This window comes from Furipterus horrens, unplaced genomic scaffold (assembly GCF_987537825.1).
Source record: "Furipterus horrens unplaced genomic scaffold, mFurHor1.1.pri manual_scaffold_8, whole genome shotgun sequence".
NCBI classification, from domain to species: domain Eukaryota; kingdom Metazoa; phylum Chordata; class Mammalia; order Chiroptera; family Furipteridae; genus Furipterus; species Furipterus horrens.
The window spans coordinates 521,219-547,106 of NW_028327178.1; the positions used below are offsets into that span (position 1 = coordinate 521,219).

At 50.5% G+C, this 25,888-nt stretch overlaps 1 protein-coding gene across 1 annotated transcript in view; it reads right to left on the reverse strand.

The window, feature by feature from the left end:
• Window positions 1-25,888, reverse strand: part of ATP9B (ATPase phospholipid transporting 9B) — a 105,701-nt gene that overhangs the window by 69,303 nt on the left and 10,510 nt on the right. Inside the window, exons 4-8 of the mRNA XM_090285375.1 lie at window positions 25,444-25,557; window positions 21,812-21,920; window positions 12,850-12,908; window positions 6,382-6,433; window positions 581-675 (exon numbers count right to left, since the gene is read on the reverse strand). Coding sequence (XP_090141501.1) covers window positions 581-675; window positions 6,382-6,433; window positions 12,850-12,908; window positions 21,812-21,920; window positions 25,444-25,557 — 429 coding nt within the window. The remainder of the gene's footprint in view (window positions 1-580; window positions 676-6,381; window positions 6,434-12,849; window positions 12,909-21,811; window positions 21,921-25,443; window positions 25,558-25,888) is intronic.

Here is a 25,888-nt window from a genome sequence, read left to right on the forward strand (position 1 = left end):
GCAGCAAATGAGACTGAGTCTTCCCGAGTCCACGCCATCACAGAGAAGTCAACACGGGGGAGAGTGACGGGTGTGCGAGCCGTGACAGGGACAGCCAGGGGCCTTGCCTGTACTCAGAGCAGCGTTACAGCTCCCTTCCCATGAAAGGAGCACCTGTGCCTGCTCGGCCGAATTACACAAAGCCACACGTTTACTCTGACTGATGGATCAGACACTCAGCACAGTTCCTATTTCTAGAACACACTGCTGTTTGATTTTATGGCCATATCAGAACTTAATCCTTTTTCATTTGTCAAACGGTCGCTTAATTCAAGTGCTCAGCCCCACTCTATCGAAGTGTGCGGACCACGACACTTCTAAGTTAGCATGCTATGGCTGGCCTACTGTAACCGTAGAAAGCGCTGCGCCGACGGACACGCGGAGCTGGGCCCCAACAGGCTACGTACCAAGACACCATGGGTGCTCTTCTGGCATCATTTCCAATGACCCTTCTTTAGTAATAAACATTATTTTAAGAAATTATCACTGCACGTGGGAAGTCACTGAAAACAAGCGGATGGGGTGCGGGGGGCGCACTCACCCCCAGCGACGGCAGCCTCTGCGTGCAGCTCACGGCCACTCTCAGCTTCCAGTCGGTTTCGCCATCGAGTTGATCAGTCCGAATAAAACACGAACCTTGGAAGCAGAGAAGAAGAACTCCTGAGTCACAGGCACTTAAAGCCCAAAGTTCCACAGCGCAGGTAGCTCCAAGAACGAGATATTAAAGAGCCCCCTGGACAACAATCTGTAAAAGCCTTTCTGTGTCCGACTCACAAAACAGGCCTGCTGAAAAGACACAGGCCACTAGCTACGCAACCCTCACCTCCCGTTTGGTGTTCTTGCCGATCGAGGTTGAAGCTTAATTGTGCTTTATTTCAGAAAAAGTACATGGGCCATTTTTACCTCTGATTCGCGGTTGGATAACTAAACGATAAGCAGATACTCGAAAGGAGCCAAGAACGCGAGGTCTCACTTGGTGAGGAGGTGGCCCGAGGCAGCCTCAGAAAGTGCCCGTTCCGTCAGCAAAGCGCAAAATGCTAGACCCCGGTCTAAGCTGCTAACACACCGACACCCTGTCCAATCGTGACCGTGAAGAGACGTGAAATCCCAACAACCCACCGATGCTCTGACGATGCCCTCAGGCCTGCCCGGAACCCGCCCTCAGATGACAGCACATTTCTGAGCACTGAAGGACACGCCCGGAAGGCACTGGCGTGAGGCTAGAGCCACTCTCTGGGAAACCTTAAGGCAGATTGATAAGGAATGTTCACATACTTAGTCCCGTACACCAGACACACGTGCCCTCACACTAACATGGTCCGAGGCAATCCCCACGCACTGCGGCCTCGTGTGCCCGGAACCCTGGAGGAGAGGGCTGCACGCGTGAGCATGCTCTGCTCTCTGCATGCAAAAGACCAGGCGCTTTTCTCTGCCAAGTAGTGTCCTTTCGACTAATCACCACCAGCAACTCTGCGCCAAAAGTGCGCCCCACGCGATCTCTCCACCAGTCATGTCGGCACCTGTCTGACCACCCTCTGCCGGGGGCGTCACCACTGCCCCGGGCCCAGGTGGCTCGCAGAGGCCAGCCCACCTTCCTGAGGCACAGCAGGACCGCCTGTCTGACTGCCTCGCTCATTGCCTGACATGTGTGCGTGAGACTGTCCCCTGAACACGGGCGCGGTCATCCTGCGTCTGGGTGTGTCCTGATGCAAAGCACAAAAGCTCCATGAGGAGCTGGAAGCCGGACGCCGTCGGGCCGTCCTTGGACACATTAGGGCCTGGCTCTGCACCAGGTCTGGCTTTCTAACATAAAACAGGAAAAGGTGAGGTTCTGCAGAGCCTCCTAAATTTCAAACATTCTGCGTTTCTAAAGGTGAAAGCTTATCTATCTAGATTGCTGTAACTTACGAAACATGGAAACAATAGAGTTGCCTTTCTTTAAAGAAAAGGACTTGCTTCGTGTTAAAAAATGTGTTACTTTAAAAATTTGCAAGAAATCAACGTTTTTCACCTTCAGTTACAGGAAGCACTGCTAGGGCTGCAGTGACTGATGGGCAGTGACTGACGGGGTCTGGAGAGGGGGCGGAAGGAGCGGCAGCGACCAGACTCGGCCAGCTGGACTCGTCTCACACAGGCTGTGGCTACTAATTTTTTCACAGCAAGCATGCGCTTCAGCTGATGCTCAGCAAAAACAAATAATTAATCCGGTCTGCTTATATTCCATTACAGCTCCTTATGAATACTTGGTTTTATTTTGTGTCATTGACCAGAGCTGACAGGAAGAGACAGGTCCAGTGACAACCGCACTGAGATCAGTCAGGATAAGGGTCCGAGAGGAGAGCCCCGCAGATGCTGGCGAAGGCACCGCGGGGACGCGGCGGGGCACAGCGCGTCAGTCTGTCACACCCCGCGATGTCACCCTGCAACTGCTCACGGACCCAACAGCTATGAACGAAACGGGCTACAGTATGTGCCCAACAAAAGAAAAATAGACATTGACTGTGCATATATAATGCCAGATTGTTGGACACCCAACTTAATTTCTAAATCATTTATATGACTTAATGACTGCATGAAATTTTTAAGCCGGCGGCAAGATGAATAGCACCACAGAGAGCGTGTGGACGCGCAGTGCCATTACCTCTCCTCACCCCTAACAAGTGACAGCCGAGCCGCTGTAATATGTCCCACACACTTCAACTCTAATGTCATCACTTAGGGGCCACGTGAAAAAGATATTGGCATTTATAAGAGATTGATGAAAATTAGTTCTCAAGCATTAATTTCTCTTAATACCACTAAAAGAACTGCATGCATTCAGGAGATATTTGATCTGAATTAAGAAACTGATGAAGCAATTGATTAATTGGAATTTAAGCCATCAGTCACAAGATCCATCAACAGCTTCATTTACATTTTAAACAATCAGCTGACGGCCCCACAGAATATCCTGTATTAATACACAGTCAATACAGTGCCAGGAAGAGCTGTATTGACAATCGCCCGTGGCTACTGTCCAGGCTCGAACAGGCTGCGCAGGTCTAGGACGCTCACGCTGCTAGGGCTTGAAGATTTCTGCTCTAACAGACAACGTGTTACCAGGTTCTTCTGAACAAAGACTGAAGGGTAGTAATGAAATGATATTAGCAGATAAACAAAAAATTCTGACTATGTGTACTTTTGAAAACTAGGCAAATAGAACACTTAAAATAATTACTTGAAGTCATACAAATAGAATTTCCAAAGCTAAGAATCCTTAACTGAAAGCAGTACTATGGCACAAACTTTATACAGCAGGAAGCTGTTGGTCTGTTTCTCAAAGAAAATAAAAACAGCATGAAATGGGTACCTGACATGTTAGTATGAATAACTAGTCACTGTTTTCTATAATATGATAGAAAAAACAACAACTGAAGAATAGAATCACAGGCTAAAACAGACTACAGTAAAAGTCCTAAACTCAGATCCGTTAATAACCTTCCAAAACTGCATAAAACGATAAAAAATTTAGCACGTGTGTATATTCTGTATGTGCGTGCAGGGAACAAGGAGATAATTCTTAGGACTCTCAAAGAGATCCCAAATACTACGTTCATTACACGGCACAGTGACTGTCCCCACAACATGGAACGCAAAGCAAAATTAGAGAAAAAACCCAAATGACGTCACTGAAACATCAGTTTGGACAGATTGTTACTAGGGACCTGGAGCTGGTGCAGCGAGTCTCTCACTTGCTATGCCATGTGCTCTATTCCCTTTCTGTCTGCGGCCTTAACTCTGGCACATAATGACACAGTAAAAGGATCGCTGAGAGGCTGCAGAATTTCCAGAACTGCTACTATCGTATAATCTTCAGGAAGGCGCTGAGCTTCTCCCACCCTCAAGATTTCTCCTCTGAAAAGTGGAGTTGTCTATGTTGCAGCTTTAAAATGCTGAATTTTCATCTCTTATCTCCTAACACAACCTATATAATCTATATCTTCTAATTATCTAAAACTATTTCCATATTTAGGATAATATTCTTAATCTTATACGTGTTTTCGGCACAATTGCTAAAAGGGTAATATAAAAGCATCTCCAAATGGACACATTTTTGTTATACATTATAATGAATATACTGTACTTAGAAATGAAGACAAATCATAAACGTAGGTGAGGGTAGCAGGGACGGCAGTATAAGACCTCTGAAAACCCACTTTGCCATTACAGTATGAGAATATCAGCAAACACTGTCACAGCAACGGAGTCAGAACTCCGGAACGTGACCACTCACTGTGACCACCCCAGGCGCATTATTCCAGAAGCTCACCGGTGGCCTGTGGGGAGCTGTTTAGCGTGGCCTGCCCCCACGGCTCCAGGGTCCTGAGGGCCAGCCGACAGTCTAGCGGCCACCAAGGGGCCCGAACCCAACAGCCAGAGAACTGTGGCCACTCCACAGGCAGGGCTGCCTGGGCTGGGCCTGACGCAGAGGTCATCCGCCGAGAACAGTGTTTTCCCTGGGGTGTCTGTCAGAAACAATCAGTGACAACTGCTCACCGTCGCCGCTGCCTCAGGTGGTCATGCAGCTGGGGTCAACAACCAGCCCCACAAACACCTGCAAAGGAAAGCTGGACATCGAACGACAGAAAGGGGCTTTGAAAAGCTCTAGGACATCGCTGGGAGCCCAGAGGGCCACTGGCCTGCAGGCCCAGGGGAGCCCGAGAGGCCTCGCCACTCCCGCCTGGCTGACCAGGCTCCGGCCGAGCGGACGTGCAGAGGGGCGCAGGCGGGCAGCGGCTGCAGCGCTGCGAGGTTTGGGCAGAGACACCGCGCACCTGGGTCCTTCAGAAACGCGTCTCTCACACAGAGCCGTCTGCTAGTGGGAGGGGAGGGGCTCTTCCCACACATCATCCAGGCACCTGGGAGGAGGGGCGCTCTGCCACTCCCACAGGCAGCTTCCGAGGTCCCCTGTCATGCATGCGCTGTGGGCCCGGCTGTGCAGGGAACGGAAGGACAGGTGGCAACGAGAGGGGGAGGCTGGGGCTGGAAGTGGCACACTGGACTTTCAGGGACCCTCTTTCAGCCAGCCCTCAGGGCCTGACCCCGTCTAACTGGGCAGGAAAAGGAGTCTGGCTGTCTGTCCAAGAGGAAAGGAAAGTCAACTGGAAATGCGCCTCTCCAGTTTCTGCCCCACTGGGGAAAGGCCTCCCATGAAATGTCCCACAAGAAAGGAAATGGACCAAGCACCCAGAGGTTGCATGGTTATTAGGTGTAGCGAGATGTTAATGGCAGCCTGGCCTTCCAGCGTGAATAACCAGAACTATAGCTGGTAACGGAAAAAATTTCCCTCTTTCTCATGACCTGAAATGTCCCTCAGTAAAGTGCTGTTTAGCCCTGGCCAGGTGGCTCGGCTGGCTGGAGCGTCGTCCCATACATCAGGAGGGAAAAAATGCAACCAACCACTCTGAACGTAACCACGTCCTTTCTAGAGTTTTCATGATGCCAATAATAATACATACGCGGAGCTTACAGAAAATAATATGCCGAGCTTCCTCTAAAAATACTGTTCATTTACTCAACCACATGAGACGTGTGAGGCAGAAATTCTGTGGGCCTTAGCTGGTACGCCTCCCGTCACTGCAGAGACGGTGCGAGTTGTGACCATGCGGTGAGGTCATGTCATCGGCAACTGGCCAAAGCAGACCAGGTTTCAGGAATCTTGGTTTCCAACAGCAGTTTTCTTGACCATCTGGAGTTTCTGTCTCATTATGTTTTATTCCCCTTTCGACCCTTGTAACTGTTACAAGCTCAGGTCATGTAAGTGCCATTTTTTCTGGGGAAGCCCACTTCAACTCACCTGGTCCCACCCGATTCCCCCACGGGTCTTTCCACGCTTAAGTGTCTGTGTAGCACAGAGCTGCTACTGCGATGCGTGTGCCCCCACAGATACGCAGCTCTGAGCTCTGAGGGCAGCCACGAGGCTTTGCTCCCTCATGTACCCTAAGCACGATGCAGTGCCTGGGATGTAGTAAGTGGTAAATAAATGTTGGCTGAGTTAATGAATAAAATTGCAAATGCAGAATAGCAATCAAATTCCTAGTAACAGTAACATCATTTGATTACTTATGTATCAACACAAGTATGAATGAAAGTACTCATTTGATATATAGGTTCTGAAAGGATTACAGTTTTTAAACAAACATACAATAACATCATTCTTTTAAATATCAAGTTAAATGTAATTCAGAAATTAATGAATTTAATGATTATTATTCAAAGAAAATTTTTTATATTTTTCCCTTCAAAATGAAAATTAAACTGCCAAAATACCAAGTCATCAATAACGTAAATAAAAATAGATACCTGCTTTTTCTGAAGTCCTAAGAAATACCATGTCTGATGGAATTCTTTGATTCTGTAGAGTAACAGAAAATGTTAATTAGCTACATGAAGGTTTATAGATTAACACAATTTCATTCCAAAGCAGAAATAGCTAATAAAAACCACTAAAATACTGAATTAAAATTTATGTTGAAGCAATTCACATTTACAATTTCTATTAAAAATGAGTATTTTGATACATGGTTTAGTTGGCTCTTTAAGATCTTCCGTTAATGAACTATGTGCATGGTCTTCAGTGATGGCTGAAAGCTGCCGCACTGCTGAGAAATGCTAACTGTTGCCCCTTCTGCGGCCTCTGCTGGACCTCAGCTCACAGTGCGGCAGTTACGGCCTCAGAGAAAGTCACATCGTCCCTGTCACCCTGAACAACCCTAGGAAGCGAGGACAGGACTCCTCCAACACCTCATACAGAGGAGAGCAGAAATAAAATACTTAATACATTTTGAATGAAAGGATCAAAGTTCAACTGAGCAAGCAAAGATAAATTCCATAAATTTGAGGAGGCATTCTTTTACAAAGCAGAAAAGGAAAAATAACTCAAAACGCACTGTATGGCATATAAAAACTTTTATATCATACATTTACTTCATCATTATTATTAATTAATCAACTGGGAAAGCTGTATCAAACTGAAGAAAACATATAATTAGAATATTTCACACAATTTCATGAATTATTTTTACTTCTGAGACCTGCATGAAGATCTCTCTACACACGATGTAAGAAGCGCTTGCTGGCTCAGTGTGTTCACTTGATTCCACACCGAGCGAGGTCCCGTGGCGCTCAGCTCTCTCTGACTGGCCTACGTCACTGAACACAATGCTCCCTGTGCCCACCCACGCTGCACAAAGGGCGGGGCAGAGAGCAGGCTGATAGCTGGGGGTGGGGTGGAGTGGTAGTGGGGTGGGGGGGGTGGGGTGGGGCGGGGCAGTGGGCAGGGCTTGGCTGGGGGAGCACGCGTGCAGCTGTGGCCTGAGGCCTGTGTCATGTTGTTACCCAGGGTCACCCCGATTAAGTCAATAAAAAGGAAACAAAATGGATGATTCGTCAGTCAACAAGCAATAAAAAACAAATATAAGTTGTTAAGGCTGAAACAAGTATGTGTACAATAGAGCTGCTTGTTTCTAATGTGAAGAAAGAATGGCAATTAAGATCTAAGGAACTCCTGGGTCAAGGAAGAAATCACAGTGGAAATCAGAAAATATTTTTAACTACATAGTAATAAAATCTCAACACGTCAAAATACGTGGAACACAGCCAAAGTCAGGAAAATGTTAAGAGGAAAACATACACCACTCAATGCACCCAATAGAAAGGGAGGCTGAAAACACACTCAGAGAACTAAATATCCATTTGAAAGCAGGAAAAAAAAAGCCAATGAACCACAGAGAAAGCACAAGATGTAAGCACATAAAGAACAAAAATTAATGACATAGAAAACAAATAGAGAAAGTAAACATTTTTCAAATATGCCCAATTAATAAGAAAAAATAAAATAAACTAATAAAAGATTGTCAAGCCTTATAAAAAACTGTAAAATATTACTGAAATTAAATAAAACCTAAAAAACACAATGTATCATGTTTCAGAACTAGAATGTACACCACTGCAAACATGCTGTGTCCATAAACTGACAACACGTGCAACAAAACCCCGTCGTGTCCTGGCGGGAGCTGACGAGGGGTTGCTGACACGCACAGGAAACATGAAGGCCAAGAACGACCAGGACAAGCGTGAGACACACGGAGAGTGGGCTTACAACGCAGCAAAATGAAAACGCAGAACAGTAATGAGGACGGGGAGGCCTTCCCTGAGAGTCGCACCCGTGGGAGGCGGAGGCTCCAGAAGGACCTGGGTTTGTGAGGAAGATGAGACCGCAGGCCAGTGAGGACATGGTGGCCTTTTCGGAAATCGTGCAGAGAAAGTCAGACACCGTGGGGGGGGGGGGTGTCCGTGTGTGTGCGCACGCGCCTAAGCTATACTTCAATCAAAACACATAAATCAAGTCCAGATGAATTATATTTCTAAATGTCAAAGTCCAAATAAAAAATCCTAAACAATCATATAGAAGAATATTTTCATAACGCTTTGCAAAGGAAGAAGACCCCTTCCCACTATCAAAAAGTTAAAAAAAAAAACAACCCCCCCATAAATAAAAGGATGAATGAAGGAGACTTCATCACAATTTAGGATTCCTGTTCCACAAAGCGCACCAGGAAGGGAAAGACACTAGCGACAGAAGGGACTCACACCCACAACAGAGGCCTGCACCCTGGCAGGAAAAGAAGGGCTAACCCAGGAGAAAAATGGCGAGCGATTTTCACAGGTTCTGCCCAAGTGAGAAGACGGCCAAAATCCAGTGAGAAGGCGTCCGGATGATTGGCCTTCGAGGAAGCGCACACTGAAGCCACCGCTGCGGGACACGGGTCAAGGGCCAGCAGGCGGGGGAGGAGGGGGGTGTCCTGCACGCTGCTGACCAGAGTACCCAGTGGAGTGGGGCCTGCGTGCCCCCCACCCAACAGCCCCGGCCCAGGCGCAGGCCTGGCAGCAGGCCAGCAGGAGCCCTGGTCGGCAAAGCTTAGAAGGCAGCAACCCACACCCCCACCAGCGGCAGCGTGGACAAAAGCCGCGCTGTGTCACAGCCGCGTGGAAGACTCGTCCGCTGGGCTGCGCCACAAAGGCCCCCCGGGCCCCCCCGTCGAAGCCAGTTAACCGTAAACTGACAGCTCTACTTCGACTCCCGGCTCTGAATCCCGCCAGGGCCTCACCGTCTTGATTACCGTAACTGGACAAAGTTTTGAAATGGAGATGTGGACACTGAGAATTTGTTCAGTCCTGGGTCCCTTGTGTTTCCATATAAACCTGAGAACCAGCTTGTCAATGTCCGCAACGAGGTCAGCCGCAAAGTCGAAAGGGGTGGGGGACAGGGGGCCGCGCTGACCGGACCTGTAGACCAGCTTCCGGGCACTGCGGCCACTGTAACCACTGCGATGCTTCTGATCCGTGGACAGGAGACGTCTTTCCAGTTACTCCCATCTTCTGTCATATGTTTCAACAATGTTTCACAGCTTTCAAACAGAAGGTTTGTACTTTCGTTTATTCTTGAACGATAATTCTATTTAACTTATAAGTATTTTACTCTTTTTGATGCCATTGTAAATGAAATTTTCTTAGTTTCATTTTCAAGCCATTACTCTTTATTCCCTCATCACGTCTTGTTTTCCATGAGGCGCTCGTAAATAAACAAGGTAACTTTAAATAATTATTGGATACCTTTTATTTTTTCCTCAAGACCAGGAGCACTGTGAGGGTAGGACCTGTGTTTTCCTAGCGTGATGCGCGGTGGTCTGATGTGGAATTCCCTGGCCACTGCTGGGGAGAGGGGGGTGGATAGCAGGACCGTTGCTGATTTCTGGCTATGACGAATAATGAAGGTAAATGTTCATGCAGACTTTCGTGCCAACTTCAATGGACACCCCTCTGTGATGAAGGCTCAACAGCTCAGCGGCTGGGTCGTATAACATTTGCATACTGAGCTTTGTAACGGACTAATAATTTTCCAGAACAACTGTAGTGTTTGAGTCTCACGAGAAAGGCAGACGTGGCCTGTCCTCTCGCGTCCCTGCGGCGTCTGGGGTCGGCCCGCTTCTCACTGCGGTCCTTCAGCTCTGCATGCAGCGCCACGTCACCGTGCTTCAGTTTACACTCCCAGGTGATCAGTGATACGGAAAACCTTCCCATGTGCTTACTTTCTATCTCTGTATCTTCTTTGGTGACACTCTCTTTATATCTTTGGCCTATTTTCTAATTTGATTTTTTTTTTTTTACTGTTGACTTTTAAGTTTTTACATATTCTAGGTACAAATCCTTGCCCAATACATGGTTTACAAATACTCTCCTACTTTGTCGTTTGCTTTTCCTCATACTGACATCTTCCACAAAGCAGTTCTTAATTTTAATGAGATGCAATTGATCAAAATTATTTGATCTCTGATGCATGTGCTTTTGGTGTCAAGTCTAAGAGCTACTTTCCTGGACTAGATTCCGAACATTTTTTTCCTGTTTTTCTTAAATGTTCACAGTTCTACAGCTTCCATTAAGATCTATGATCTACTCTGATGTAATATTTGCACAAAGTGTGGCAGGTGGGTGAAGGTTCCTCTGGGTGTCCACGGGTGTGCATGCAGCTCCTGCCTTACCCACCCAGAGGCCAGCCTGTCTCCACGAGAACAGCTCCTGCACGAGGTCCGCATCCCCTGAGCACACCGGGCGAGTCTATTTCTGGGTTCTCTCCAGCGCTGCGTTGGCTGGTTCTATCTTCTTCCACATCACACTATCAACATCTCTAGGAGGCTGCCTTAACCTTGGGAAGACCGATTCTTTTCCCTTTATTCTCTTGCCAAAACCGTTTTAGCCATTTTAGGGCCTGGGTCTTGCCAAATCAGTTTTAGAATGAGCTTATCTTGTTTAAAAACCAAACACACCTTGCTGAGATTCTGATCAGCAGTGTTAAACCTATAGATCAATTCTGGGGACACCGTGGGAAGTCCCGGTCTAAGGGCATGACGCAGCCTGCACGGGACCCCGACTGCGTCCCTGAGCACCGTGACCCCTGGTGCCCCAGGTCTGCCTCCCAGCCATGACGGGGGCGCTGCCAGCGTAGGCCCCTCCCCGTCTTCGCTGCTGGTGCATCAAACCGGCACCGGCAGGGGAGCGGGGTCTCACCGTTTGCCGCCGTGGCGCCCTCGCGGGTTCCGAGCAGCCTCTCGATGGAGCCGTGGGAGTTTCTGCACATGGCCCTGTCATGTGTCCAGAGGGGCACTTGCACTCCCTACCCTGAGGGTGGTGAGAGGAGCCCCTCGCCGCGGGCCCAGCCTCCAAGGAGAGGCGTCCACCACGCACTAAGTGTGACATCAGTGGCAGGCCTGTCCTGTCCAGACGGTTTCCCACAAGATCCACGTGGTCCCTCGGACCTCACCGGGGCTGGCGCTGGAAATGACAGCCGACTCCCAGGTCCCACCCCAGTCTTCCGGCCCCAGCACCCCACGCGACAGTCTCATTGGACGGAAAGGGGCCTGAAGCAGCTGGGTGCACGCCGCCGGCCCTCACGCTCTTGTCCGCTGTCTCCCAGGCAGGCGGTGTGAGCGGCCCTGCGAGAGGGCCCCTGGCCAGGAAGGCCCTGAGTTCCGCTGAGAGCCTAGTGGAGCCTGCAGGTGACAGCTGCCTGCTGGAGCCCTGGACGGCCCGCACAGGGGCCCGGAGCCAAGAGAGCCAGCCCAGTGCACCCAGAGTCCCGACCACAGACACTCGGGGGCAGTCAGTGCTGGTGTTTAAGGAAAACTGCGCCCCGACTGACATGACTACCGCCGGGCTCAGCCATCTCTCCCGTCAGCGTCTGCCCCAGCGAAACGTGCAGAGACGTGACGCACAAGGATGCCCACTGTCGCCCTTCTCCCCAGAAAGCACCTGAAGTCTAAGGAGGAACCAAAGGTAGTGACGTACATAGTCTCTATAACAACGGATACTGTGTAAATGAGTTTCAAATCAGAATGTTTAATTTTACCCAATTTGTAAAATTGAACACAGCCACAGGTTCTCAGCAGAGGCTGATGTAAGGGATGCAGGCGCGGAGGCAGGAGGATGAGCACTCTCTTCCCTGGACTAAGTGTCTCCACCAGGGGCCCAGGCTGTCTGGCACCCAGGTCTCCGGCTGCTCTGCAGAGGCCTTGTAAAAGCTTGCCATTCAATTTTTAAATGTTTACAAATAAGGGGCGGGGAGCCTGTGCAGGAGAAGCAGGCCGGCCCCCATGCGGCTGGAGGTGCGGCCACACCCCAGGCCAGTGGCCAGTGGGTCCCCCTCCCACCACTGTGAGGCTTTTCAGTGGACTCTTCCTACACTGACCTACACTTATTCTTTCTAATCCTCTTTTACTTCCATTTCCCTTTCCATCTTTACGCTTTATTAACCATAAGAATTAACTATCATTACAATGTGACTGGCAGGGAGTGCGGAAACGTGGAAAAAAAAAAAAAGAATTAACTATTACTAACCTTAAGAATTACTATTCAATAATTTTGTGGAATGACTATCTATAAAAGGAAGTTCAAGAAACCGAAATGTATTCTACTATAAATAGAGTCTACTATAATTTTTTAGTAAAATCAAATAATTCTGATAATACATTAAGCAGTTAACATGTCTTATTTTATAGACAAAATATGACTTCACTTACACACATTGAAATGTACTTTAGCAAAACAGGACTATACAAAAAAATCTAGATTTTTCTTCATGTACAGCAAATCTTACACAATGATGCTAAGATTTAAAATACGTCAATTCTCTTCATATTCACAAGTTACTTGCAATCACACTAAATAGCAATAATTGGCACATACATGTCTAAAATATATTAAAAATGCATCAACCTTTTCCACTATGATGAGGTCTCCAACTTGTATGTCTGAACTCTTAACTTCCACTTTACCTTAAAAAAAAGAAGAATTATAATCAACTCAAGGAAACAACAGCACACTAGAGTTAAACTTTTAATTGATAAACAATGCTTTAGAAATAACTTTTGGGCTTTAGATATTTATTTGTACCTATACTTTCAAAATAAATATTTCAGATAGACAAGTCACTAAAAATTAACTTCTCTTAGCTCCCAAATACGATGAACTGCCCCAATAAAAACCACACTGGAATGTGGAAGAGGATTCCACTCAGAAGGTTCTTCCCAAATCAGCCATTATTGCAGGTGTGTGTCAACTTCCGATGACCAGAAATACCACTAAATAAAATAACTCGCAAGGAGCTGTGAAATCCCCACATTCACGCCGTGACTGGCTATGACGGGCACGTGGCTAACGCAGGAAAAGGAGACAGAGCCCGCAGAAGTACTGCAGACACAGGCCGCGACGGGAACGGAGGCCTGACGCTGTATGACGGCAGCGGCTCTTCTGCGCGCCACCGTGTGCGCTGCCTAGTGCACAGGGACCACGAGGCCGCTGCCTGTCTAACGTCTGCCTAACAGGCTGTCCCTGTCACACAGAGCAGATGGCATGTCCCCAAGGCACCATGGGACACTGGGCTCTTCCTGCTCCCGCGTCCCTGGACTCGGCCTCGTGCCTCCCTCCCCACCGGGGGTCTCCTCCCTCCTGTCCGGCTCCCGTTTAGGACCAGCAGCAGCCGGTAGGCTCTTCCTGTCCCCGTAACTACGGCGCTTCTGGGAGAGAGGCCCGTCTCTCGGTAGGCGCACCGGCCAGAGCGGAGCTCACAGCACACCACCAGCCCCTCACATCGCCAGCTGTTCCCCGACTTTCAGACCAATTCACCCCGTTAGGAAACCTTCTTGCCTAAATGCCTCTTCAAGGAGCTGGGTTTCAATGGTGCCCAACTGCCCCCTAAACAGCTGTTGGCAGGGTACCGACAGCGTGTAAATGTTGTTATATTTCTCATGCCCCTCAATTACATAATAAACACATAAGGGCCGGAGCTACTTTTGGGGGTGGAGCTACTTTTGATTCATAAAATAGCGATGTTCTTTAGAAGCACAGGCACAAGTCCTGAGGCGTCTCTAATTCCTAAGCATGTCTATCAACAGCCAGAGAACAGCCACAGGGGAGTGTCTACTGTAATCACTTTTGCCTGGGTCACCTCGAGCTCCCCGCGTGACGCCCTCCCGCTCCCGCGTGTCCACAACCAGGCAGCAGGCGGCAGGCGGCCGCAGTGCCGGCCTCGGCAGAGCCCGTCCTGCTGTCCACGTTTCACTGCGCTCCCCACCCCAGGGCCCCTTCCTGCTGCTTCTGACACTCGCTGGAACAGACGAGAGATGCAATAAAAAGGCAGTCAATACTTTTTAAATGGTATTTTGAAACAGAAAACATCCTTTTTGACTTCTTAATCAAGACTTTGCATTTCTGAGAAAGGTTATTATTCTTTCATGTGATTAACAGCATTTATATTTAATAGCCTTCAATTTTAGGCATCATGTAGTGATCGTTATTCATTTCAAAGCTACTTACTTGCAATTCCACGTTTAAGGAGAACAGTTCACAGTAAAACGCAGAAAGCTCTCTGATGTTAACATTATCAGACGAACAAAGAGAAGGCCAAACGGTGTGGGGTCAGAGCAGTATGACAGTCTGCTTCACGTATGTGCTCAGGGCACACATGTCTGAATTCAACGTCACCCTGTGTTTGGGGGGACGCTGACCCTTCCTTCAGGCCTGTGTCACAAGAACTCACGGACTTGCCTTCTGGTGTCTTTCCCCACAACAGGCACTGACAGGAAGAGGGGAAGCCAGCTGCTCCCAGGCCCCGAGCCACCAGGGAGGCCCCGCACCAGGACCTGTGGCCGCCTCTTTGGATAGCCACGCCCACACGACCAGTGTGATTTCTGGCTGCCCTGGTGACTGGAGCCGACAGCGAGTCCTGGTGAAGTACTAATAGCAGAGCTGGGAGACACTGGGAACAACAAAAAAATCCCTAAATGTGACCAGTCACAGCACATATAACACAAGTGCCATAAACCAACACGAAGCGTTTATGGAATCAGCATGGAAAATTTAACAATATGTAAAGGTTTATTTATCTATTTTTACAGAGGGGAAGGGAGGAAGAAAGAGAAGGAGAGAAACATCAACATGTGGATGCCTCTCACGTGCCCCCAACTGGGCACCTGGCCCACAACCGATGCCTGTGCTCTGACTGGGAATCGAACCAGCGACCCTTTAGTTCTCAGGCTGGAGCTCAACCCACTGAGCCACACCGGCCAGGGCAAAATTTAACAATACTTAGAAGCAAGTTCTAAATATAGTGACAAAGATACTTCAGTGTATATGCCAGGATTTAAACACAGTAACAGTGTTTCTTACAAACTCTCTGTTCCGCTCACTGTCAAGTACCCAGGGAGTCACACACGCCCGCCCGTCTCCTTGCTGATGTAACAGTGAGCTGGGAATATTGCCACGTGAGGTGCCCGCAGCCCCGTCCCTCCCTGAACTGCCCGAGGAAGGCTCCCCACTCGACCCTCCTCCAGCAGCGAGTGTGCCCTGCCTCTGCGCCTCACGAGGACAGGGTGGCGCGTCCCTTGCCCTTGGAAGGAAAGCCTCCATCTTACCAGCCTTGGGGTCAAAGGTAACTCAGCTTCCCAGTCTCACTCCAGATCCTCTGAGCACCGGGGCTGCCCGGTGACCTCCCTGCGCCCGGGGACTTCCTGCCTGGACAGAGAGAACAGACCACCACGTAGTCTCCAGCAGCATCGCTTCCCTAATTCAATGTGAGTCTCAAACGCACTCGCTGAGAAAGTGGGGGCTCTGCTTGTCCCACCGGGAACCCTGCACTGTGCGAGGACGCCTTAGAGGACGAGGCACCCCCGTGCACGGCCGTCCTGGCTGCCGCCACCGAGAGCTCTGGCTGCACAGGGTGCCCACATTTCCTCGGTCCCTGCTGTCTCCTCATTCTGCCCCATCCTACAGCTGCCCGGCGCCCTCCTTGCTCCTACAACATCTCCTTTTCCCTGAAGCTGCGCCCCGTCCAGGCCTCCTTGGTGACACAGCAGGGCAGGCCCCAGGCAGCCCTGGGGACTGGCACTAGGCACTGGCACCGGGCACGCCCCTGCACACGGAGCGCAGCAAGAGCTATGATACCCAGCACCCGAGGGACCGTGACGGGCTCTCATCACGAAAGTGTAAATGAAAGACACTTTGATGACATTCAGTTTGCTTCTCCCAAATGTACATGCAGACTTAACCCACTTTAAAGAACAGAAGGAGCCTACAGCCTTTCTGCTTGTAACCGGTTAAAACAGGTCAAATGTCATAACAGACTAAGGAGGATATGACCCCATGACACACATTTAACTACAACACGGATGTTATCAAGTAAGCATGGAGACATACTGATGACTTATTCCCAACAAAACACGCTTGGGGGGGCAGGAGTGGGCGATGATGGAGCGAGGTGCACGCCCGAAGGTCGGCATTGGGCTGGCAGGCAGAGGGGCCCTGGCCGGCCTCGGTCGCGTGGGTGGGAGTGGCACTGCCCCCCAACTCTCCTGACATGGAAGTGGGCGAGGAGGCAGGAGCCTAATTTCTCACAGACAATAGGGCAAAGTGGAGAGTTGGAAAATGAGTCGTGAATACATTTATTAACATATATAAATAAGCTATTTAAAAAAAAGAAAATATGGGTGAGAAATTTAAAAGACATAAATACAGGGCGAGACCTCATTCATGGGTCAGACGACTTAACATTATTAAGACGTCAATTCTCCCTTGAATTTTCCTACGGATTCAATGCGGTCCCAGTCCAAATCCCAGAGGCTTTCTGTGGAAACAGGTTCTCAGTCCTCCCAGAGTGCCAACGCCACTCTGGGAACGGGAACAGAGTGGGGGGCAAAGGGCCCCCGGTTCCAAGAATTAGTGGAAAGCAACAGCAACCAGCACGCAAGGGAAGGACGCACACCTCTGCCCTGTACCAACACAGACACTTGCTCGAAGTGGTGACACATACCATGCAAAGCCTGCAACAAAAAATAAGACGGAAGAAGAAAAACACAGGAGAAACTCAGCAGATCGCCAGCAAAACGTGGTTTTTGAAGAGTATTTTAAGTTCAAACATCACGTAAGTGAAAAGACAAAACATGAGCATGTCCTCCTCACCATTTTACGCTACCTTAGGTGAAACCGACACAAGATGGATGACTCCGGCGGCACACAGCACCCCCCAGTGTCATGCAGCCAGCCCATCGGGCCGAGACCCCTTCCTCGGCGCTGACGGGCCCTCACACGCAGCCCCGGCCACGGCAGCCACAACACGCACCCTGCCCCCGTTGCTCCGGGCGCCCATCCAGTCCCGACCTGTGCGCAGCATGCACGGCATGGTCGAGGTGCATCCACGCGACAGCATGTCTCACTTCCACCAAGCTTCAGGGCTGGATGCGATTCCAATGTACAAACACGCCACGGTTCTGTTCATCCACTCATCCAAGGACGGGACATCTGCGTTGTTATCACCTTCTGGCAACTGTGAATAGTGCTGCAGTGACCGTGGAGGTGTGTCTCTTGGCTTGAGTCCCTGTTTCCAATTCTAAGTTTTTCTGAAAATGCCTGAATTTCTCCTTCATTTTTGAATGACAGCATTTCTTTTAACCCTCATCCAAGGATATTTTCTCATTGCTTTCAGAGAGAGCGGAGGTTACAAACATTGACAGGATGGCTCCCACACACATCCACACCTGTGATGGTACGTCTGTGCCCTGACCAGGAACTGAACCCAGCACCTTTCGGTGACAGGATGACGCCACACCAGCCAGGACTCGGACGGTAGTTTTACTGGGTATAGAATTCTTGACCGACAGTTTTTCCTTTCACTGTTTTAAAATGCCACTGTGTTTCTCCTGCTGATTCCTTATCTTCTCATTGCAGAGCCCTCACGTGTGACGAGTGGCTGCTGTCAGCGTCCCCTTGGCCCTTGGGTGGCAGCACGGTCTAACGAGTGTCCCTGGGTGGCTCTTGATGCATCTACCTTTCCAGGGATTCATGAAACTTCCTGAGTCTGTAGATCCATGTCATTGATCAATGTGGTAAGTTAATGGCCACTATTCCTTCAAACAGCTCTCCGCCCTTTCTCTCGCCTCTGCTCCTAGGATCCCGTTATGTGACATGAGCACACTGGCTGCCTTCCCAGAAGTCTCCTAGGATTTATTTACTTTCCTAATTCTTCCTTCTGCTTCTCAGACCGAATATTTCATGGGACCCAAGTTCAGACTGATAGTTTCTTCTGCCTATTCTGATCTGCTCCAGAAACTCACTACTGATTTTAATATGTATTGCAGTTTTCATTTCCAGGTTTTTCTTTTGCTTCCTTTTCAATAATTTCTATACTTTCATTGACATTCTGTGTTTGATAGTACATTATTCTCCTGCTCTCTTTTAGCGACTCATTTCCTTTAGCTCCCTGGGCAGGTGGCTGAGTCCTTGTCCTCTGTGGACGGGCCCCACTTTGGTTCTTGGCATAGGCTGCAGCTGTATGTTTAGTGACTTCTCTAGACTCATTTGGTAGAGTGTGTATTCTCCGTCACACGTGGTCTCTGAAAGAGGTTTCCTCACATTTAAGGGGGGCGGGAGGGGAGCAAGGGAGGCAGAGAGAGAAGGGGGGCGGGCCCCGTGCAGGCGGACCCTGTGCTGAGTACGCCAGCGCCTCAGCCCGCACCTGCGCTTGCGTCTCTGAGCCCAGCGACCGGCCGGGGCGAAGGGCCTTCTCGGGTCTTTTCTGAGCACGCATCCAGCTCCAGCCTTGACTTTCAAACTTCCCTCGTGAACGTGGGCAGCTGTGAATGCGCCAATTTTCCCAAGAAATCCTCTCGCCAACTCTTTCCGCCTGGTCCCTGACACTGCGGGCCGTCTCAGCCGTTTCTTTCGCCCCAGCCTCCAGAGGCTTACGTACGCTTGAGAGAAGCCCACGCTTTTCGGCTTTTCTGCCTTGTGTGAGCTCCAAGTAGCTACAACAAAAAGACAGGCAGCTTCCGTCAGTCCTTCCAGCAGCCCTCAGACAGGTGAGACGGACAGCCACAGCGCTCTGTAAACAGCCCTGCCCTGCCCCCTTCAGAGCCGGGCACAGAGGCCCACCCTGAGGATGTGGGCTGCTGCCTTCAAGCCGGCGCCGTGATGGGGGGTGAGGGGGGCAGGAGCAAGAACACGGAGAAGCTTTCCTGCTGTGTCCGGGCTGCCTTCGCCTGGGCTCCACGGCGCCTTGGGTGCTGTAGCCCCCGGACTGTTCCCAGAGCTGTGACGAGGCGCGGTCTCAGCGCGTCCGCCGGCCTGGGCGCTGTCCCTGACGCAGGAAGGGCACTGAGGCTGCGCCCCCCGCCGCCAGCGCGCCGTTTCCGCGGAGCGATGCAGCTGATGCGCAGAAACGGGCTCCCGCTCTGCTCAGACCCCACAGCGAGCGCAACCGTCAGAATAAGCTGGGTCTACCCTACAGTCTACGGAAGACAACCAAAGCGCCACCCATCTCCCTGGCCATTCGAGGGGTTCTTTTCCCAAACTAACCTTCTAGTCCATAGCACACCTTTCCTCTGCCAGGCAACTACTAAGCAACAAAGCTTTTTAATAATTAATGTTCTCAGTTTAATCAAGAGTAATCTTTTCGACAAATGGCATCAGGACAACTTAATAATCACATGAAAAAAAAATGTGGACTCACCACAGGCAAAATATGAAATTAAGATAGATAATAGACCAGAATGTAGGAACTAAGACTATGAAACTCCTAAAAGAAGATGCAGAAGTAAATATTTGTCATCTCAGGCTGGCAGGTTAGTTCTTAGATACAACTCCAAAAGCACAAGCAACGAGAGAAAAAAAGATGAGTGGGAGGGACTTCACTGAAATGAAAAAGTTTTGTGCACCAGAGGACACCATCTGGAAAGAGAAACTACAACCCACAGAATTGAGACAAAATATTTCCAAATCTTATATCTAGTAAAAGACTTAAGTACAGAATATATAAAGAACTTGTACAACTTAACAATTAAAAGACAAATAACTCAGTTAAAAAGTAGGCAAAGAATCTGAATAAACATTTCTCTAAAAAAGATTACAACTGAGTGGCCATTAAGCACATTAAAAGATGTCCAACAACAGCCCTGGCTGGTGTGGGTCAGTGGATTGAGCACCAGCCTGCAGACCAAAGGGTCACCGGTTCGATTCCCAGTCAGGGCACAGCCCTGGGTTGCGGGCCAGGTCCTCAGTTGGGGGCACATGAGAGGCAACCACACACTGATGTTTCTCTCCCTCTTGTTCTCCCTCCCTTCCCCTCTTTCTAAAAATAAGTAAATAAAGTCTTAAAAAAAAAAGTTAAAAGAAAGATGCTCAACCTCATCATCAGTCATCAGAGCTGCATGCTGAAACCACAGTGAAAATCCACTTCCCATCCACAGGGACGGCTACTGTCCGAGAGACGGACAACAGCAAGGGTTGCTGAGAATGTAGAACAGTGCATCCATTACGGAACAGCTTGGCAGTTCATCAGAAACAGTTACTACCGTCTGGCAATTTCACTGCTAGGAATATGTAAGAGCAATGAAAACAACGGTCATAAAAACCTGTACACGGGTGTTCATCACAGCGCTATGACAGCAGCCTGCCCGTGGGAACAGTCCCGGTGTCCGTCACTGGTGACCGGGCAAACAGCACGCGGCCTCTCATCCACGGAACCCACTTGGCAACAAAAAGAAATGAAGCACCGACACCGCTGCCATGTGGGGTCGCCGGGGAGATTGTCCCAAGTGAAGGAACCCAGTGACAACAGGCCCCGTGTGGCAGGTCCCACATAAACGAAATGTCCCGAAGAGCCCGTCCGCAGAGACGCCACACAGATCAGCCGCTGCCTGAGGCTGCAGTGTGGTCGGGAAGGAGCAAGAACCCATAGGTTCTTTCTATAATGTTAAAAATGTTCTCAGATTGTGGTGGTGATGGTTTCATAACTCTGTGAATACACCAAAACCACCGAACTGTCTACTCGAAACAGAGGAACTGTACGTTACGTGAAATAAATTCTAGTAAGGTGAAAAAAGGGAGTTTTTCGGATAGGATTACGTCACATAATCACTGTGCAGACGTCCATCTACAAACAGAAGGCAGGACTCCGGACGCCCCCGTTCTCAGCAGACCCGGGGCCACTGGCCTCTGCGGCACCTCCCCTCGCTGTCCAGCTCTCACCGCCCTTTTCCTCCTGTCTCGTCGCCTGTTTGTCTGCCTTCACCCACTCTTGTCCCAACGCAGTACTGTGTTTCTGCTGGGACTGAAAGCCACAGAAGCAAGCTCCTCCAAAGCATGAGCCAAGCAGGGCGAAGCTCTGAATGAAGGTCAAGGAGAAATAGGCACACAGCGGCCGCCACGCGCAGTCTGACAGTTACCCCAGGTGCTCCTCACCCTCCTTAGCGGGAGCGCAGCCGTGGCCGAGACGCCGGACTTTTATGATTGTGTTTAAAATACAACACGAGCAGATTTAAACGTGGTGATGCTATGCCTCATGGAGAAGGTGCACATACCAGTTGGGTCTCACATGTGTCTAAGGACACACGCATTATACACAAACTGCGACGGAACGCATCAGGCAATCATGGACACAGGTGCACATGCATGTATGCATGTAGTGTATTTACAGTCGCACACATACACCCGTGCATCTATAAAATAAATAGAAGTCTACCCTGAAATTATATGCATCACAGTAAGAAAATTAATTTAATGCCATATGCAGTCACGTACGACTACTTTCAGTGACAGAATTAAGACACGCTTTCCTTCACTTATGTTACCTCTACAGCGACGACCACACTGAACCAACGGCGACCTGGATGCAAGGGGCCCCGCTAACCTCTCACTGTGAGCCGGCTGTAGAGCTGCGCGTTCACCTCCTTGTCCCGCCGGAAGCGCCGGAACTCATCAGCTGCTTCCCTGGTGATGGTCACAGCCAAGACAAAGCCCTAGAAAACAAAATGATATGAGGTATTTGAGAACACTTGACTTCAACAAAAAAGAAAGAAGAAGTTCTTTTACTATTTAGTTCTACTTTTCCCCTCAGTTGACAATGACCCTGGAATGCACTCGCAGGCACCCCGGGGCACACCTGCACAGTCTCTGCCCTGCTGCGCTGGGGGGGGCACCTGAGCACCGTGCCGTGGGGTTGCCCAAGCTTTCGGGGAGTCAAGAGTCATATGCACATTTTTGCTGTGCAGGACCAAGTCCGTGTTGTTCAGGGGTCAAGTGTATATTACTTCTAAAACACAAAATAAATGAGAGTGAAGAAAAAAGACGAAAAGGGGATGCTGAAACAGCGCAGAAGAAATATAATACAGTAATTGGTTTACAGCTCTTACCATCCCAAGAGAACTTTAAAGTTCACATCATAATATGTATTTCAAGCTAAATACCAGGAAATACTCAGTAACCCAAAGAAAAAACCCTCGATCAGCCCTGAATGGGGTGTGGAACCCTCGAGCACTCAAACGTGACATCGGCGAGGCCTGACGTGACGTGCCACCCGAGCACTTGCATCTCGTACTGATGGGCCCACGCGCCCCGGACGCCCAGCAGGTCCCGCGTGACCGCGTCCTGAGGACTTCCTCACTGGGCGCAACGCCAGGTGGCAGCACTCAAAGAGACTCCGCCACTGTCTGCGCCCTCTCTCCTTTCCAAGTAAGAGCCCAACTGAAGCTCTGCTGTGCTGGTGACCCATCGCGACCTGCTGCCCACTGACACGTGGCTTGTGCCCACCTTCAGAGACTGCGTCTGCATCTCCGGACACACACGCTCTGTGAAGAGCCCGCCCAGCCCCGTCCCATGGCTGATGGAGCCTCTCCCAGAGGCTGCTGCTCCTGGTGGATGAGTGCCGGCCACTCTGTGCAGAACAGGATGGCTTTCCCAGGAAGGACAATCACCTTCTGTTCTGGTTTTCTCTGTACAAGCAGCAGGCCGCTGGCGTCCATCCGTGCAGCTGCCCGAAGGCTGGCGAGGGGCTCCAACCTCAGCCCGCAGTCCAGCACCCCACCCACTCACCCGCCATCACAGGCAGGGCCTCTGGGGCACAGCCTGCGCCTAGACACAAGGTCACTGCCCCCAGCTGCAGGCCACGCCTCCCAAACGACCCTCGGGCCTCCTCGACACAGGGCCGGGCTCAGCCCCTCCTCGGGGCTCACCCACAGCCTCGGTCTCCCACCTCCAGCCTCGTCCCCTTCAAAATCACCCTTCCCCATGTTACCAAAGCGTCTTCTACAATATGAATTTGGCAAACATGTAGGCAAATCCGCCTCCAGGGCTCGGCACCAGCATCCCTGCCCTAGACCTTCAACAGTATTTTTGAAGGAAGGGCTGCTGATCAGGCAACACTGACGCTCTCATGCCCCACCTGAAACCTGTCCCCTCACCTCTGACCTCCGGGATCAGGCCTCAGATGAAGACGTGACAGTTAAACTCTCCAGGTGAATCTGAGTTTTACCCCTTTAGACCCAAGGCTTAAGCAAAGCAGAAGTTAATGGTGAATTCCTTCCTTAGGTAACAACAAACCACAGCAATGTGCGAGTTCCTAGAGCTTCCAGCGAGTCAGGGAGCGGCAATCAGTTCCCGTGTCACCATAGGAACATCCAAGAAGATGCCCCCAGGAGGAGTAGGTCCCCACTCCTGAAAACTGGAGGTGACACTCCTAAGAGGACACGGAGTCCCAGTCACAGGCCAGGGATGCGGCTCCCACACCAGCACATTGTCCTGAGAAGCCCCTGGCAGCCAGCCTGGGGACAGGAGGCAGGTGGGGACAGCGAAGCTGATGCTGCCACCTCCTCCTTAGCTGCTGGGGTCCAGACAAGTGGACCCCCGCCCTCAGAGCCTCGTCTCGTGCAGTCTCCTCGGGGCCCTGACAGGCGCTGGCTCACAGGACACACGGGCAGGCATGTCGCCTGTGGGCAGCGGGCCGCGCCCGACTCAGCACCAGCCCGGCTGGGGACACGAGCTGCAGTGCCAAGCGCAGGTGGCCCACGGCCACGCTGTCCTGGGCCTGAGCCTGTGAGTCAGACTGCATGACAGCCATGCCTCGCGTGGCCTGTCCACAGTCGGTGACGAAACCTGGGTCGCACAGTGGCAGTCTCTCTACCTCTCCAGGTCCCCTAGGAGCATGGGAACTAGGTGCCAAACAGTCCACATTCTGGTGAAGAGAAAGTTCTGTCCGTATCTTATGGTATCACTTTACCTCTGAGGGGCCAGGTGCCAGACACTGTCCTGTGTAGTTAAACGAACAACCTTTCCAGCGTCGCAAGAACCTGACGAGACGCACCACCTCAGTGCGACTGCGGAGGAGGGAGTGGAACAAGGAGCGCACATGTGACTCTGCCACCTCTCTGGGCGGAGGAACGCGGGGAGCTCACCATTTCCTCCCCTCCATCGCACGGACTCACGGGGAGGGGCAGAGGGGCCCTTCTGCTGGCCCGGAGCTCCGTGCCCTCACCCACCCGCCTGTCCAGCTGCCTCTGGGCACGGATGGTGCGCCAGCGGGACGCTGTGCACAGAGATGCAGTTGAAGACCCCTATTTCCTTCACTGCGACAATTCTGCACGGACAGCTCTGGCCCCCTCACTAACCTGGGGTTGGCTGCTCTCACTGCAGTGGCCTCGCCTTGATTTAACGAGCAGAGAAGAGCTCCCCTGTGCTTAGATGACCTGCGCAGTTACTTTCACTGCTCCCAGCCTGTCCCATAGCCCAGACCCACCGCAACCCCCAGGCCCTCTCTGAGGCGTGGGTCACCTGGACCGGAGAGACAAGCCGCCAGCGCCCTGTGTGGGTTCCGGAGGCTGTCGGCGCCGCGGGGACCTGGACCTGTGCAGCCCCTCCCTGAAGGCCGGTTCCCGCCCCGCACGGCTCCCCTGCTCGGCCCCAAGGAACAGACACAGACAGGCTGTGCATCTCCCAGGTGGAAGGAAGAGCACAGACAAGCAGTGGTCTCCACAGACTGAAAGTCAATAAAAGCCACCAGCAAACAGCACGGGAACATCTGTAAGCATCGTCTGCCTTTCAAACATTTCTGTACACTGACCCACCAACCGGAAACTGCCTGGACTCCGAGATCCTTCAGGATGGACTCCTGGGTCAGCCGGAGGGGAACACTGGCCACGCACCAGGACGTCGAGAGCCAGGAGGTGGGCCCCACACGTCACCCCAAGTGAATGGTGGGCCCAGGAGGGAGCGAGGTGGGGACAGGCCTGTTCTCTGGGGAGGGGGTGTGGGCCCTGCCCACTGCCAGCAGGGGTGCTCTGGAACCCCCCACCGGGCAGAGTGCATGGCCACAGGGCCGCAAACGACCTCAGTGACAGAACCCCCAACTGCCTTTTGACAGAGGTTCGGTGATAGCGACAAATCAGGTTTCTAAAAATCTGATCAATTCATCTGTTATCTAGTTCAACTCTTAAAACTATATCCTAAACATTTAATAATAAAGTTAATTTCAAAAATGTTTTCTTTTACCAGAGGAGCCCAGTAGGTGTAGAGATAGCCTATCTTCAGTTCTGGCACAAACTGGGAGCAGGAGACTACCAGAAAATAGAGGTTCAAGAAAAACTTGAATTGTTCATACAAAACCTAAAAAAGAAAAGAAAAAAATTAACACAGTCTCTCCAAGTAAACTCTTTAATACCTCACTAAATAATTAAAATCAGCACAATGCCTAATTAACTGCAGTTCCATGAAACAGTACACATGTGCTCTAAGTCAGAGTAAACGTTAATAGTTTTGGCATGAACTTTCCAATGAGTCAGCCACATATAAAGAAAGGTAAGATCACCCCCAAACTATATTTAAAACAAACTGGTTAAGAAGATCATCAGAACAGTGACTCTGTTAAGTGTCCTCTGAAGCTTTTGCGTCTCCAGTCTCTCTGACTCCTCTGCCACCTGCGACCCTCCGGGGCACA